This window comes from Actinia tenebrosa, unplaced genomic scaffold (genome assembly GCF_029948245.1).
Source record: "Actinia tenebrosa isolate PJP-AT-01 unplaced genomic scaffold, QUT_ActTen_1.0 PGA_scaffold15__27_contigs__length_11533743, whole genome shotgun sequence".
In the NCBI taxonomy this organism is placed as follows: Eukaryota; Metazoa; Cnidaria; class Anthozoa; order Actiniaria; family Actiniidae; genus Actinia; species Actinia tenebrosa.
In genome coordinates, this window is record NW_028292575.1 from 11,433,644 (window position 1) to 11,450,272 (window position 16,629).

General features: G+C 43.2%; 1 protein-coding gene across 3 annotated transcripts; it reads left to right on the forward strand.

Annotated features, from left to right (window-relative positions):
- Positions 1–3,737: 3,737 nt before the first annotated feature.
- LOC148911101 (uncharacterized) lies at positions 3,738–12,841 on the forward strand. 3 transcript variants are annotated; one of them, XM_089030466.1, is made up of 2 exons: positions 3,738–3,757; positions 11,246–12,841. In XM_089030466.1, exon 2 carries the CDS (start codon positions 11,804–11,806, stop codon positions 12,560–12,562), a length of 759 nt encoding a protein of 252 aa, XP_088886592.1. In that variant the 5' UTR covers positions 3,738–3,757; positions 11,246–11,803; the 3' UTR covers positions 12,563–12,841. The 3 variants fall into 3 exon arrangements, with proteins under 3 accessions (XP_088886592.1, XP_088886594.1, XP_088886591.1); XM_089030468.1 differs by lacking the exon at positions 3,738–3,757 and adding an exon at positions 3,829–4,483 and having other exon boundaries at positions 11,246–11,479; XM_089030465.1 differs by lacking the exon at positions 3,738–3,757 and adding an exon at positions 3,832–4,483.
- Positions 12,842–16,629: the final 3,788 nt, after the last annotated feature.

Genomic DNA, 16,629 nt, shown 5'->3' on the forward strand with positions numbered 1-16,629 from the left:
CGATACTACCGATGACGCAGAACGAAACAGTAAAGTCAGGCCGACGTCGTACTATATGGTACTTTATTTGATTCCTGCTAATAAATGTATTTGGTGATCCAAGCGTTTGTACCATACATGTGGCTATAGCTGAAGTAAATTTGAATTTTAAAATATCGAACGTGGCCTATCAGACACGAGACGAGTCAAGATGAAACCAGGAAACCAAGCTTCATGATAGCATAAAGGTGCACACTGGAATTCGTTCTTCATGGAAAAACAAAGATGTATAAAGAATGGAAGAGAAACAGATTGACAATTTGAAAGCATTAGATGCTTAGTCATAGTCCTAGGTCGGGGCGGCCAAAGGGATCAAAATACTTGTTAGAATGCATGATAATTTTATAAGATATTCAAAAAGAAGTGCTAGCAAATCAAGTCTTTTTATTCAACGTGAAGTTGTCTTGGTATGGGAAACCTGTAGCAATTGACTGATGTACGTCCGCGGTCGTTCGCGGTAATATACAAGCTAGTCTATCTAAAGCAGAGAGATTTAAAGTCAAGTCTTAAAGTCTTGATTTTTGTATTCTTTTAGTTTTTCATTTTTCAGTTCGATCAATGTGATGTTCTTCATTGTATTTCTGTTTTACTTGGCTATTTGTCGTCTTAGTAGAGAGTAACTGTAGTAACACTTATGGACTGGGACCGACAGAAACTAGGTGTTTCTGTGCTTCATAGGATTATTAGAGATGTAACTTTTCTCATATACGTATTTTCCTTTAGGCTTTACTAACCCACGGGATTGAAGCCAGAATACTGGCGACTGAGTAGCTCTATTAATACTAATAAATATCTGAATTACAATCCTAGAAATCTTCTTTTATCGTGCTCAATTATATTACTTCTAAAGCCCGGAATTACATCTTCAGCTGCTAAGCCCATCTATAAGCCATTTATCTATGAACACGTCATTCAAATCCATATCTGGGTATTCTTGCACAAGAATGCACATTTCGCGAGAAGGGAGACTACAAAAACAAAAACAACAACAAAGGCATTTTACGACTTGGCTGTCACAGGCAACCCAATAAAGGCAACCCAGTAAAAAGTTTTGAATTTTCACCTTTTGAATGGCCATAGATAATCTTAATGTATAGCAAAAACATGCCAAACTTCTAAAACTTGTTTCCCTCTTCTAAATGCCCTAATTTTGAGTGTTTTTTAATTTTGGAAAATCAGGAACCGTACATAGCTGGAATGGACTGGACTTCGGTTGGCTGGATCGTACGGAACGTAGACGTTTTTTTACGCCGAATTTGCATCTTCTATCCTTTGATTTTTATTTTATTATAAATAACCAGTGATTCTGTTTCGAAATTTTGTACACAGAAAAAGCAAAAATTTTTAATGTTTTTGATCGTGGCACTGGTTTGAGTCTGTGAAGCCGGTCAAGGCAAAGGTTTTTCAAAGGACTGTATACATCGTGTATATATAGGTGGATCTGTGGATCGTTACAGATTTTTACGACAAATTTTCCTCCATTAAGACGGTATTAAGATAAAATGGATGTTATTTGGATGTGACTGGAATGGATTGGTTGTGACTGAAATGGATCACAAGTTATCATATTACTTCTAAAGCCCGGAATTACATCCTTAGCTGCTAAGCCAATCTATAAAACATTTATCTATGAACACGTCATTCAAATCCATATTTGGGTACTCTTGCGCAAGAATGCACATTTCGCGAGGAGACTGCAAAAAAAAAACAACAAAGGCTGGGCTTCTTGCGACTCTTCTGACTCGGTACCAACATGCAGCTTCAGCACATCCTGCCATGCGTGTAGACACTAAGAAATTATGGATCAATAAACGAACGCTCAATAATTTCTTCCTACTTCTTTGCGGTCGTACAAACAGTTCATAACGTCCAGCGGACATACCCAAGAAATATGACTTGAAACGGAAACCCGGGATGACTTATCGAGACTATTTCCTCATGTTGTTGTCAACAATTCTATCTAAATTCTGAGGTAAGCTTTCAATGAATAAAGTAATTTTGTTAATGAATTATTTACACTTTTAATAAACTAATTTAATTTAACAAGCTATGAAGAGAAGACCGGAACGTATTGATCGTTAGTACAGTATACTTATGTCGTTATGTTGATGGCACGACTAGGCTTTCACTACCGCAGCTCAGTCTATCGATTGCAAGCACTTGAGCGAGGAAATAGGCTAAAACTAAGCATAAAAATAATGCAATGGATAGATTTTCTTGGAATACAGAATTATGACCATCTACTAACCAAGCAGCAGTAAGGGGGACTCGCGATTGATGCCGTATATTTGCGGGTTTTACCCGGGAAATTACGAACGCGGGTACAGCAGATTTACGGAAATTCCGCGGTGTGTCCCTTACTGCTGCTGTGTTGGGTACTGCAAACGAAGTATAAGGTATTCTGTTGGATATACGATGCATGAATGTAAAGAGTTCGTAAACAACTTCTGCATAGTTTGCTTAGCACCTAAAGTTAACATACCTAAGCCCAAGGGTTTCTGGTGTTGTGACAAGAAAATGCAAATAGAAGACGACACGTCAGCACAGTGTTACGAATGTGGTAAGAATATTCGTAATGCCGTACCTTGTGCTACCAGAGAGCAGTATTACGCCAATGGAGGTCGTAAGAAGACCCCATACAAAAGAATAAAATACTTTAGGGACTGGATGAGTCATATCCAAGGTTTACGACCGGCATATTTAGACAACGAAGTAAAGAAGAAAATCATAGACCATTTAGAAGAGCCAACCCCGCAAAGTCTACGGAAAACATTGAAAAAATTAAAGCTAGGGAAATATTATAAAAGTATCCCCTATCTTTTGTCTGAAATTACCGGTAAGTCTATTCTTGAGGTTTCTGATATGACAAAAGCCGAGTGGATGTTTTGTCGGTTGAATAAGGATATTCCTTATTATCCTGACGTAATTTACGAAATATTTTACAAAATAGACCCCAACCACCCCCTGTTAGGATGGATTCCGAGAAAATAAAAATGCAAAACTGGCGTTTATTTTGCCAGAAACCCCACTGGGGAATGCATCGCGCAGAACACCAAGCTATCCCCAGTGGGGTTTTTTGCATTTTGGGCTTACGGGGCTTATTTCATCCCGCGCCAGAGGCCCTCTAGTACATACACATATATCTTTCTTACGACCCACCAGAGGGTGAACTCCGGACAGCGTCCCGAGACACCCCCTGACTTTTCCAATCGCGAAACCCCCCATCGCGGGGTTGAATCGCACTTTCCACCCCTCCCCCCACGGTTGCTGTGAGTGGGGGAGGCTTTTTTTTTTTCACTCACAGCAACCGGTCCAAATGCATCTACAGCGAGGCTCGAACTCGGGACTTTAGGCCTCCCCAGCCCCAAAGTCCACGATCACAAGCGAACGCCAGACACATCTGGACGCTTATGTATGTGAAAATTATTATATTTATGTCTTACACTCTAATTTGCATATTTTCTAGACTGACGTTCGATATGTAAATAGAATCCCGTCACGCTTTTTTCAAAGCAGATGTTTACTGAGCAAGCTTTCTTTGAAGCTCTTCTTTCGCTTCTTGGTAAATCTTTTTGCGAGATTCCTCGGAAAGATCTTTTACGATTGTTTTTTTATTTCTTATGTCCGACTTTAATTTCTCGTACTTTTCCTCTTCGGCCAGAATAAGCGAGAATTCTACGTCGTCTATCTTTCTATCACGCAAAGCCTTTGAGACAAGGTCAGTGATCGTATTTACTTTAGCCCTTGACAGAGCTATTGTCGTGTCGTGTTTTGATATTTTGCTTGACAACTGTTTCATAATGCCCGTAGCAACAGCTGAAATAATACCACAGGCTGCCCCAACGCCGGCCAAAGGAACTCCAACGATTATTCCCGGCCCAGTAAGCGAAGTAGCAACGCCGGAGCCCGTTAACACGACAGATATGGATCCTGAAGTTATCGCAATCTTATGTAGCGTACTCCGGGCTCTGACGTACTTTTTTTGGACTTTTTCATAGTGTTTCGTTTGCCCTTCCAAGTAAGCCAGGATTAGATTTACCTTATTCAAACGAAAGTTCTCGGCATTCAATTCATTAGGTAAATCAGGATAGAGCGGAGGTGCTGATGCTATAACATCCATTATATATAATGTACGACGCTTTTGGGAATGATATACACGACAACCAAAATTACTGGAATTGGAGAGAATTTAGGAAAAGGTTTCCACATGCGGGTGCTAGTAAGTTCGAAAGAAGACCCGATGGTATTTACTATAACGGTGAAAGAATGTACAGCAATGAGGATTTAAAACCTACGCTGGTCGATCAGGTGAAGCATTTACCGGTTGTACAGCCTAATTTCCCAAGGGATTTATTAATGAACAAGGAAGATTACCCATTTTACGATGCTGAAGGTGGTGTAAACGAATTTGAAACGATGGTAACGTTCCTGAAGATTTCAGTGGGTAAGCAATCATTTGATATAGTAGTAAGGAATATCTATGGGGATACGATGTTAAAGCATACGTCAGGTAAAGAGACCAGGGAATGGTTAGCAGGACCCAATATGCGATATTGGCCACAGCAGTTAAACTTTGCTGTCTGGGCTGCCACTAAAGGTTGTGGTGTTGCCGCGGACATGTTCCACATTTCATTTATGCGGTTTCACGTTGCCTTTACGGTAAGGAGGTTGTTGAAGGAGCTTAACGTACCTTTACCGGGAGATAAGGCATTTAATCCATTGAATAATCGATATGACGCCGCAGCCCTGGAAAGGTTAATTAATGAGTTCAAACCACAGCAAAAAGATTTTCGTTACAAAGAGGGTAAGACGCATGGGCTGGGTATAGTTTACGTTTGGGGTGCCAACGGTGAGAAGCCAGCCGACTACGGACATCAAAAATACCCAAGTAATGAGTTAGAGTTCGGTGATATGGGTGGTGATAAGAGCAATAATTCATTAATTACCAGAATCCAATCGAACTACCTCGGCACTTGGGATCCATTCGTGTTGATGAAAGGAAAAGGTCTAAGAAACCTAGCCAGGATTAACCGCAGCATTGAAGCATTCGTGTACTGTATCTTAGGAGCGCAGGTAAATACCCGCAGCCCCATCGTTGGATCCCAAGGTGCTTCGCGGGAAACGCAAGAAGAATTCCTAACTTTATTTGAGTCAGCAATAATAGAGAACGACATATCCAAGTCGGTGCAGAGATATCAATTAGCGGTGCAGCAGTCTAAAGTGCGACTGGATTACGCTTTGTCGCCTGGTTGTTGGTTAATGCCAAGTAATTTGGTTATTAACACCAATTCCGTTGTGGGTTATAACAATAAGCTGCAGCGAGCTACTAAGGATATGAAGTTTGGGGTGAATGACGTGAACTCTGACATGACCAAGAGCATTCCTCACTTCGTAGAGAAACCAAAAAAAGAGGTAGAAAAACCATTAAAAAAGGTGCTGCCAAAGAAACCAGTAAAGAAGGTTATACCCGAGGAATATAACCATAACTTACTAAAAGCCGGCTTAACAGTTGCAAGCATTGGTCTGAGCTATTATATATGGCGATGAACAACCCCTACATGGCTGGAGTAGATTGTGTTTATACGACTTACAAAGGTGAGAAAAGATACACCCAGGCATCTTGGGTTGATGTTACGGGGATGTCTGTGAATTTGAACTACTCAGGAAAGAAGTTAATCCTTTGTAGTATTTGCATTGGCGCAAGTAGTCATGCCAACGTAGGATTTCGCTTCTGCGACGACAATGGAGTATTACAGCCTATGCGCGTAAAAGATGATAACAGGGAGCCTACGCATTTCTCCGTAGAGCCCAACCCCAGCAGCCTCGAAAATCTATCGGTTTGGACTTTTCATATGGTCGCCGATTGTCATGGGAAGGTAAAGCTGCAGATAAGAGTAGACGATACGGGGAGGGTTACGATAAATAGCATAGATGATAAAAGAGATTACGTTTATAATCACAAAACTATTAGCGCCCTTACGGTAGTTAGCCTTTAAATATATGAATAACCCACATGTAAAGGAAGATTCGTTTTTTCATTATTTAGAGGAGGAGGAGTACTCTGACGATAGCTGGCATGATACCAACCTGCAGGTGAAGGTTGGAGGTCTTGGTATTATCATATGCACTATTAACATTAGTGCGTGGAATGATTGCAATGTTGGGTTTAGAATCCTTGATGAGAATGACCACCCACTACTACCCTACAGGAAAAAAAAAAATAAGAGGCATTTAACCCACTTCACTTTTGAGCCCACGACCACGAGCTTGGAGAACCTAACACCGGTGACTTTTCACATAATAGCTAATTGTCAACATGCGAGGCTTCAAATTCGTCCAAGCGACACAAGGAGAACCCATTCGGGTATTGTTGGGATAAATACCACCTATCCGGCAGCTGGCTCCCCGGTGGATGCTACCTGGAGTCATAAGACCATTAGTACTATGACTTTCATACCTTTAGTTTCGCATTATCAAGGCGGCGCGAATACTATCTTTACTTATCCCCAGTCGAGGACACCTCGGATTCCCGACGACGATAAGCCACCAGTAACGTACCCAGATAAGATTAAACCTTCATCTTCTTCAAGAGTACCACCCCAATAGCTACTACTAATATCCAAACGTTATTCCCCACGAACTTCAATAGTTCTCCGCCGGCCCTAAGTGCCAAGGAAACAACTGAACCCAGCAGCCCAGGCAAACCGGCTGCCATCTTTTTTCCTAAGGCCGTTAGTCCATTACCTAATTTTTTTACGCCTGCGCCTGTAGCCTTAAGCGCAGAAAAGATCACACCTACTACGCTTGAAATAGCGACCGCGAATGCCAGTGGAATACCATACTTCAAGAGGGCTCTTTTTACCTTTTCCTTGGTGGTAAGCCCCAATTCTCTTTCCAGGTTTTCCTTTTGCGTATGTAATTCTGCAAGGCGCTCCTGAAGGGTTTCTACTTCCTTTTGAGCTGCTTCCCTTTCCTCTTCGGGACGATTTTGGTCCGCAACTACTTCCTGCTGCCGCTCTATTTGCCCCTCCAGGTCTTCGACGGCCTGTTGAAGTTGTCGTATTCGTTCCTCCGCCACTGCCTTGTCCACCATTACTTGCCTTTCTCTGTCAACAGACTCCATCAATTCTTTTCCCAGACGCTGTAGTTCTGCGTCTTTTCCCGCCGATTCATTCAAAGCAGCCCTTAGCTGATTTCTTGCGGTGCTTTTTTCTTCCAACAGCTTAGAAAGCCTAGCTCTAAAGTCTGCAATTTCGGCGACATGGCTTGCAGTTGTTAACCTACTTTGTTTCATGAATTCGTTTTCTAATTCTTCTATACGCCCCTGCAATGCTTGGTTTTCCTCCTGGACGGCATTAAAGTGACTATCGACATTACCCCCTTTCTTGGTTGCTTCGTCGAGTTGTCGCCTAAGGTCGTTGATGGTTACCTTATTTTCCTGCATTTCCTTTTGAAGTGCTTCCTTTTCAGCTTTTACCTTTTGCAAGAAGCTCACCAAGCCTCCAGTCGCGTCGCTATCTTTTGGAAGTTCTTCAAGTTGTTTGCTTTTTTCCTCTTTGACGGTCTCTAATTGGTTGAGTTTTTCCTGGCGCTCCTCTTGCAGTCTGATTGCGGATCTGAGGGCATCTTTGTAGCCAGGCTTCGAAATACCTCTAATAAAGGTCCTTTGAGCAACTTTTGTTTCCTCTTGAGTCAAAGTGCTTAGCATCGTCAAGTTGGGCGTTCCAAGCGCATTTGTGACTCCTTTTGGAAGCTGGTTGTTAAGCAGGCTGGTATTTCTCCTTTGATACAGGTTGTGCCATTTTTCCCTACCCGATTCTCTAACTTGAACCTGCCCTTTGTCTCCTATTTGGAAGTCCAAAGTAGCCAGGTTTATGTTTGGGTATCGCTCTCTTAGGTCATTGAGGAGGTCCGCTGTTAAGTCCGACCGCACGCCAAGGGATTCCATTTGTAAGTATTCTGGAATAGGCGTGTGGGGGTTCTTAGACCTAAATTTATCTCTCAAGGAACGCATAGCATCGCGGGCCCTGACGCCATACTTGCTCAGCAATTTATCAAAAAGGCCTCGGGGGTCTACATTGTCATCAGGAAGCAGGGTTTCATATTCTTCGTCGTTAATATCGACTTGACCTTCTTCAGTGGTGGGATCGAAATCTGTTCCTTCTACTTCCATTATATATGATAAGCTCAAAGTTAAACCCCAATATATTACCTAAGCAGGTTGGCGGACTGAAAGCAGAACGCACCTTTCACCGAGTCACCTTTACCCCCAGCAGCGCTAGACCTGGAGAAACGCTGTACGTAGGTGTGCCTCGACTAACAGATAACCTAGTCTTAGTTCCTGGCACCTTAGCTTTAAGGTTTGATTTGACGGTGCAACCTACCGTCGCAGATGAAAGGATTATCGTTAACAACCTTGGTCGCAACATCGTCTCAAAGATGCGAGTAAAGTTTGCCGGGGAATCCCTCTTAGACTTAAACAACTATGACCTTTACACCACTTACAAAGATCTGTGGTTGACTGCATTCGAAAGGGCACAAAAGATAGAGCAGGGTATTGGTAGCACAATCTTACGTAAGGTTAGGACTCCTACCAAGACACAACCTACTGACGGCAGCGGAGAAACCGCAGTGGCAGATGCAAAGGCCATTAAGACAGCCTATGGTACTAAATACGTAATACCATTGGACTTTGAGGCTATTACCAGCCACGGAGTTTATTATCCTAGACAGTTGAGTGAGTTGCAGTTTGAAGTGACCTTAGCCAACATAACTAACATCATTGGCGGGTTAAGCACTGCGTTGTCGGGAAGTATTCCTCCATATGCCATTACCAACCTGGAATTGCAGTATGAAACCATACATTCCGAAGATCTAGCACGCAGCGCTGGCATGGAATACAGCTCCGGAAAGGCTTTCTTGTATGACCACGCGGTAATGTACAAAACCTTTAGTTTCCTGGATAAGACAGACGCGGTAATTACTCAGAGCATTAATTTACCACGTCGTAGTCTTACAGGGCTGATGTTGGTATTTATCAAACCTTATGAAGCCGGTAAGCGCGACTCTGAAGCCTTTCATAACCCCAACATCACCAACGTCGGGATTAGCATCAATGGAGTTCCAAATAAGGTGTATTCGCAGGGAATGAAGCCCTCAGACATCTACAGGGAAATAAAAAGAAAGTTTGGGGATCAAGTTGCACCCGGCGAGTTCTTTACCGATAAGTATGCATTGTGGATTGACATGCGAACCACCAACGACGAGGATTTACATGGGCAGGGATTGCGTCTGGTAAATACCCAGGACGGCATTACCCTGGAAATCAAGCGTGACCCAAACACTAGCGCAAGTGACTCAGACAAGATCAACGCATACGTCTTCGTTGTCTCTGACGCGCAACTGACTGTAGAAATGAATCAGCTAAAGAGCATTGCATATTAATGCGCTTCCTTAACCAAAAAAATATCTCTTACGTATATAATGCTTCGCGTATTCAAAAACAACAACACCAAACTGCAATGCATAGTGCAAGGCGATAAACTTTATTTCAAAGCGAAGGAGGTGGCTTTGGCGTTGGGTTACGTTAACTCTAGGGACGCAGCTAGAGCACACGTCTCAGAGGAAAACAAGGTAACTTTAGGGTCTATAAAGGGTGTCAATCTGACTGACACCCTTAATGCGCAACCACATACCGTTTACATCACTGAAATGGGTCTTTATGAGTTAATATTCGGATCTGAAAAGTCCGTAGCTAAGGAGTTCAGAAAATGGGTGTTAGGTGATGTTCTCCCTACCCTCAGGAAAACAGGTAAGTATGAAATAGAGCGGCGCTTTGACAGTCCTAATAAGTTAATATTCAAAATAGAAAATGAATTTGACCTGCATAAGAAGGTCGTAAACTACATACGTCGATTCCACCCTATCCTACTGCTGGCACCAGGTCTTGGAGAACTACAGGACTCAGCTAGCAAAAGAATAGTATGTTGGCAGAAAGGTTACCAGGCAGGTCAGCCTGACATCTTAGTTCTCAATGCACATAAAAAATATAATGGGTTATGCTTGGAGTTGAAGACACCTAAGGGTAACGGCGTATTATCCTCAAAACAAGAGGCATTACTCGCACAATACGAAGCAAATGGTTACCTAACTATGGTGTGCAATGATTACGACCTTATATGTAGGGAGATCGACGCCTATGCTGCCGGCATTCGCATCCCTTGTCCTTGGTGTGTTAAGTCCTTCAAATCCCAAAATACTTTACATACACACCAAAGAATATTTCATAGATATAATGATAGTTGAACAGACACACTGGCGTGAATTAGTCCAAGGCATTTCATACAGAATAAAAAATTACGTTGTGTTCGAAGACATTAGCCGTTTAAGGTTGGTCTTGGAACACGAAGGTAAAGAGTGCACACTGTGGGCACCCGACTGCGTGCGGTACGTCCTTCAAGGTGAGGAATTCACGCACATACGCAGCTATGGTAAGGTCAGCGGTCGATGGAAGTTCGACGTTGAAAGGAAGGTAGATGCTAATCCTCTGTGCGATTAGAAGTCATCCTCATGGGCGGTTAAGTATTGGTCTGCTACGGCGGACCTCATTTTTTCTGTTATCTGGTAAGCGGATACGGTAATTAAGACGCCTCCTACGAATGCTGCGATTTGAGGTATCATATATCTTTATCATTTTTCCAAGCCTTTCGTACCGCCAGGTAATGGTCTAAAGGACGTGGTCCGTCGTATAGACAGCACCAAATATGTTGTCCACTCCGTTGACAGCCACAGCGATCGCAAATAGCCTCCCAGTGTTCCCTGTCCTCCCATTTAACGCCCTCAACGTCGTCAAAGCCTACAAAGGTTTGGTCAATTTCCTTCTTACGTTTTGTCAGCGCCCGGGAGGTTTCAAGGGGGCAACAGCGTTCGGCTATGTCACCGTGGGTTTCGCAGGCAATACCTTCTAGGTGGTAACGGCGGCAGCGGTACTTATGCCAGTTCTCTTCAAAGAAGGGCTCATCACAGCGGCGGCAGCAGTTCTTAAGACAGACCCTGTTGTCGCGGTGATATTGTAAGGCTTGGAGGGTGGACAGCTTTTGACCGCAGTCACCACAAAGGGTGCTTATGGTCTTTTGACGGTATTTCAGTCGCTCCATATACATACCTTACAGATCCTCTTTGTAAACTAAAGTTCTTTGTGTTTTAGGATCTGTGGGACACCAATGCCCAACAAAGGATCCTTCGGGGAATACCTTATTACAATGAGGACAGGTGTATTTTTTCTCCTCACGAATTATGCAGTCGGCAGGTAGTTCACATGTAATGCAGTCCATATATTGAAAGGGTAACTAGAATTCCTCCCAGGCTCCTGCGCCTTAACTTTGATGTAGTATATCGGTGATGTAAGGAGATCTTAATAATATCTTATTATTCTTTCTTAGGATACGTTACGTAAAGACTTATTTTAGGGTCCTTCATATTATCCTCTTTTTATTTATTATATTAAGTAATGTTAATGAGATATCATTAAAGAATAATAAGGTATCATTAAAACTAAAGGCCCTAAGAATATAAGCCTAATAACATTCAAAACATTAAGAAATAATACCCTATCATTAAAACTAAAGGCCCTAAGAATATAAGCCTAATAACATTCAAAACATTAAGAAATAATGACATTAAAACTAAAGGCCTTAAGAGACCCTACCCTATCAGCAACAACGAAGTAGGATCATTAATAAGGCATAAAGAACACCCTACTATAATGACGTGCAACGATTGCAACAAACGATTCAGTTCCTTACAGCGACTTAACTATCACACCGAAAACAAGGTCTGCTTTAAGCAACGCGCAGCAACGACATGCGAACATTGCAATAAGACCTTTACGACCAGCCAAGCTCGTTCCTACCACGTCAAAAACAAGGTCTGCTTTAAGCAACGCGCGACAGAAACGACATGCGAACATTGCAATAAGACCTTTGCTACCGCGCAAGCTTGTTCCTACCACGTCAAAAACAAAGTCTGTCGCCGAAACAACGCACACAACCTTACTTGCGAAGAATGCTACAAGGTACTAAGCTCTCCTCAAGCACTAGCATACCACATGGAACACAGAGTCTGCCTCAAATCTCTTTGCAAAAGCTGCAACGCATCCTTTGAAGATGCCTGGCACAAATACAGATGTAAACGATACGACCTTTCAGAAGTCGTCTGCGAAGAGCATGGCGACGTAGCAGAACGTTGTTGTCCAGTCGACACGGTAAGGCAATTAAACAACCAGAAAAAAGAAATAGACAACCTCTTTGTGAACTTCGACGTCACATTTGAAAAGGTCGCCTGGGAGAACGTAGACTACTGGAACGACACTTGCGATAAGTGTGGCTGCGTCAGGAAGGAACAACACTTGTGGCAGTGCTTATACGATCCATCACAAGCACGTACTTTCAGTTGCTATGCTGAAATGCGTATGAAAGATGCGCTGCTACAGAAGGCGGAAATGCTACGCCAGCAACGACGATGAAGTCGCCTAAGGATGCCATTGCGCGATGGACCTAATTCATTTCGAGGTTCCTTATCGTTAACATTCTATAGAGGATATTGAATGAAGTCCTTAACGGACTCCGTAGCCCAACCCACTATTGTCAAAAGCGCACCAAACCGTTCTGCACGCTTCAGACTACACATTTCATCATACAATTCCTGCACACGCTCTTTTAACCGATCTATTTCTTCCCTTTGTATTTCTATGGTGTTTTTTTTATCCTTTGCGTCGGCGGTCATTCTTCTTACTGCTTCCACTGGTTCCATCTATATATGAATCCAGATCACATGCCTTGTAACGCTCTGATAGTAGGACCCACCGGCTGCGGAAAGACCCAGTTCATCGTGGAGCAGCTATTAGGACCCTTTAGATACCGTTTCGACTACATCGTGCTATTATGCCCCACCTACGTGAATAACCGCACCTGGGAAGGCATAGGAGTGAAAGATGACGACTTCTTTGTGGACATATTGGACCCTAATGAGTTATCCAACCATTTGAAGTTCTGGCACAAACAATTCCCTAAAGATACACAGACTTTACTCATACTGGATGACATTGCCTGTGGGGACGACGTAAAAAAGCGCACCTCCGAATTAGTGAAGCTCGCTTTCAGCGGCAGACATGACAATATTAGTGTTTGGTTGCTCTCGCAGCAGCTTACCAGTGTCTCTAAACCCTTCAGGGAAAACATAGGCTCCCTGGTCGTATTTTATACACCCAGTAAGTCTGACCTGGAAACCATCTTAAGCGACTACGGCGGTGAGATATCCAAGGAACAGTTGCATGAATACATGCGGCATTTAAAGACGCATCAACATTCCAAGATGATCTTCTCTTTGAGGTTTCCGTATTCAATAAAGATCTCAGATCTTTAACTCCTAATGTATATGGAGATTGAGCAGCTCTTAGATGAAGTCCCCACACAGTTAGACGAAAGTAACCTCAAGGAACAACTCAACATCCTTGTGTCTTCGGGGAAGTGTAAAGAAATGATAGGCAAGGAACTTACCCGTGAGCAAGTTAACAAGTTGTCAGAAGAGGAAGTCAAAAAGTTCCATAAGAGGTACGAGGCTGCCCTTGCAAGTAAGACCACGGACGCCGTCGCAGACTCCGCTATCCGACTTGCGACTAAATTGCTTGGACTTGCACTGCCCATAGACGATGTGGAGCAACTGCGGAAGGACATTAGCGAGGACTATGTCATATCCCAAGAACTTAAAATAACCTGCGGGTGGTTGTCTTTGAAGTGCGGTAAGTTAATGGCAGTAGCCTCTGCGGCTTTGCACGTAGCTCAGCACGTCGACTTGAAGGAGGTACTAGGTTCCTTCGGAACATCTTGGAAGGACTTCAAGAAGGATAGAGAAGTCGAAAAGGTCTTCCAGGCAGCACTTGCTGATGATCAAGTCGCCTCAAGTACTTAGTCAAGTCATCCTTAAGTACTTAGTCAAGTCATTGTCAAGTACTTAGTCAAGTCATCCTTAAGTACTTAGTCAAGTCATTGTCAAGTCGTCTTAAGTACTTAGTCAAGTCATTGTCAAGTACTTAGTCAAGTCGTCTTAAGTCATTCTCAAGTACTTAGTCAAGTCATTGCCAAGTCGTCCTTAAGTACTTAATCAAGTCATCCTTAAGTCATTGTCAAGTCGCCGTCAAGTTATTATCAAGTCCTTCAAGTCCTTAGATATAAGATGAGTGGCACCGAAGAACAACCTCAGGAGGAGCAGAAGATTACCAAGCCTAAATCTGCAGGCAGAGTTGCCGCGGGTAAGAAGCTCGCGGAGATGAACAGGAAGAACAAAGCCAAAAAAGAAGAAAAGGTGGAGGACGAAAGCGAATCCTTTATTAATCCCGGCTACGTCATTGGCGCGATAGGAATTGCTATAGCAGCAGGCAGCCTTTACTTACAATGGCGGGCTACGAAGCCAGAAGTAAAGTGGGAGGCCCCAACATATCACACACCTGTGGAGGTTAGAAAAAGCAAAATCCCTGAAATGGAATGACCTTCTCGCTTTGTAATATAATGTCGACTGCATTGTTGAAAACTGTTGAAGAGGCAGCTATCATTACCTCTATTGTTGCGGGTATTGGTTGGGTTGGTAAGAAAGTGCTCAAAGAAGACTTTACTGAAGACCCAAGCAAGAGCTTCGCTAATTTCGCTAAGATGACCGCTGCCGTTGGCGGGGCTATCCTGCTAAAGGATTACCTACGAAAGGAAAAGTACCTGCCAACGGCGTGAAAATCCCTGTGATTTTCTAATATATAATGGTTAGCTTAGTCGCAGGTGGAGTTATTGCAGCTTTAGCATTTACAGGAGCTAATTATGGCGGTAGATATCTGGATAAATTAGTTAGCGGTGATAAAAACGCAGAATCTAACGCCGAAAGAAAAAGGCACGACTTAGCGCTGGAGAAATATCAGCGAGACGTGGCGGTTTGGAATAAAAAAAGACAAGCTTACAGGGATTGGTTGGATAAGAATTACCAAGACAAAATGCAGGCGGATAAGAACTTTGAAAACACAGACTACGCCTTCAAACTTTATTCGCAGGCGCACCCAACAGTGGTGTTAAAGAAGCCTGACTTTAAGAATTACTACCAGCCTTCTAAGAAACAAAAAAATAGTGAGTTGGTCTTCGTAGGAGTCGCAGGGCTGGCAGGAGGCGTGGCCTTGGCGTATCTAATATAATGATCGTCTTTTTGGAAAGCGACAAGAATAACTTTACCACTTATCTGAATCCTCCCATCCGCGCGGAAAGGGTTCGGTTGGTTAGTTGCTCTTTGTACAATTCTTGGTATAATTTGATTGGCGGCTTTGTCGTTGACAATGCCGCCAAACCAAAAATACCAGATTCCCAATACACACCTATAACACTGGCTAAGGAGCTAGCAAAGCATGGATATACTCTTACCACAGGATTACCCCATGAAATGAAATTCAAAAAAAATAGTGGGAGCGTTAATTTAAAAGGCAGTTCATTGGTAGAACTCCTGGGCCTTACTAGTACCACAATAAATAGCGGTACTACATATGATGTAAAATGGAAAGTCGCATCCTCTTACGAAGTCTATTGCGACTTGGTCCATAGTTACAATAATGGAGAAAAGTCTTCTCTTATGTCCAAGTTTCTACCCAAAGGTAATCCATTTGACCTGGTAGAATACACCCCCATTTCTTTGAGCTATGACTTGTCTAATTTGGTGGAAAGCATAAACATCACCATTAAAGTGGACGGAAAGACGGTGGATTTCAATGGACGTCAAATCAATCTTGTTTTGGAATTCATATAATGGGCCGCGTAGAGGACAAACTTAAAAGGATTTACTATGGGCCTGAAGGCTATTGGAAAGGAGCGTCAGCTATCAAGAAACTCGCGACCGCGGCCAGGGTATCAGATGAAACGGCTAAGTACTGGTTGAAAAAACAAACCATCTGGCAGGTTTATCTTCCCGTGCCTAAGTACATTCCCAGGCCCAGCTTTACCGTAAATGCCCCCAATGAAGTTCATCAGGCAGATTTGCTCTTCTTACCGCACGACAAGGTGAGAAAGAAAGACCTATAGGTACGCTTTGACCGTAGTTGATATCGCAAGCAGATACAAGGACGCCGAACCCATAACCAGCAAGGATTCTGGGGAAGTCGCAGAAGCCCTAGGTAGGATTTATAAGCGCGTTTTGAAATGGCCTAAGCTGCTGCAAGTGGATGCGGGGACAGAGTTCATGGGCGTCGTTACTAAGACCCTGAAAGACCACGACACTAAGATTAGAAGAGCTGAAGCTGAGTACCACAGGGGTCAAAGCATCGTCGAAAGATTTAATAAGACCCTGGCCGAGCGTTCTCTTGGGTACCATTATTGGAAAGAGCTGGAAGATCCCTCCAAACGCAACAGGGAATGGACTCAGAGGCTCCCCCAGGTCGTCGCGGCTTTGAACAACGAGGCGGCCAGGGCTACGGGAATAAAACCCAGAGATTCCATAAAAGACACGGAATTCACAATTCCTACGTCTAAGTTCGAGGCGGTCGGATGAAGAAAAAAGGCTAACACAGCA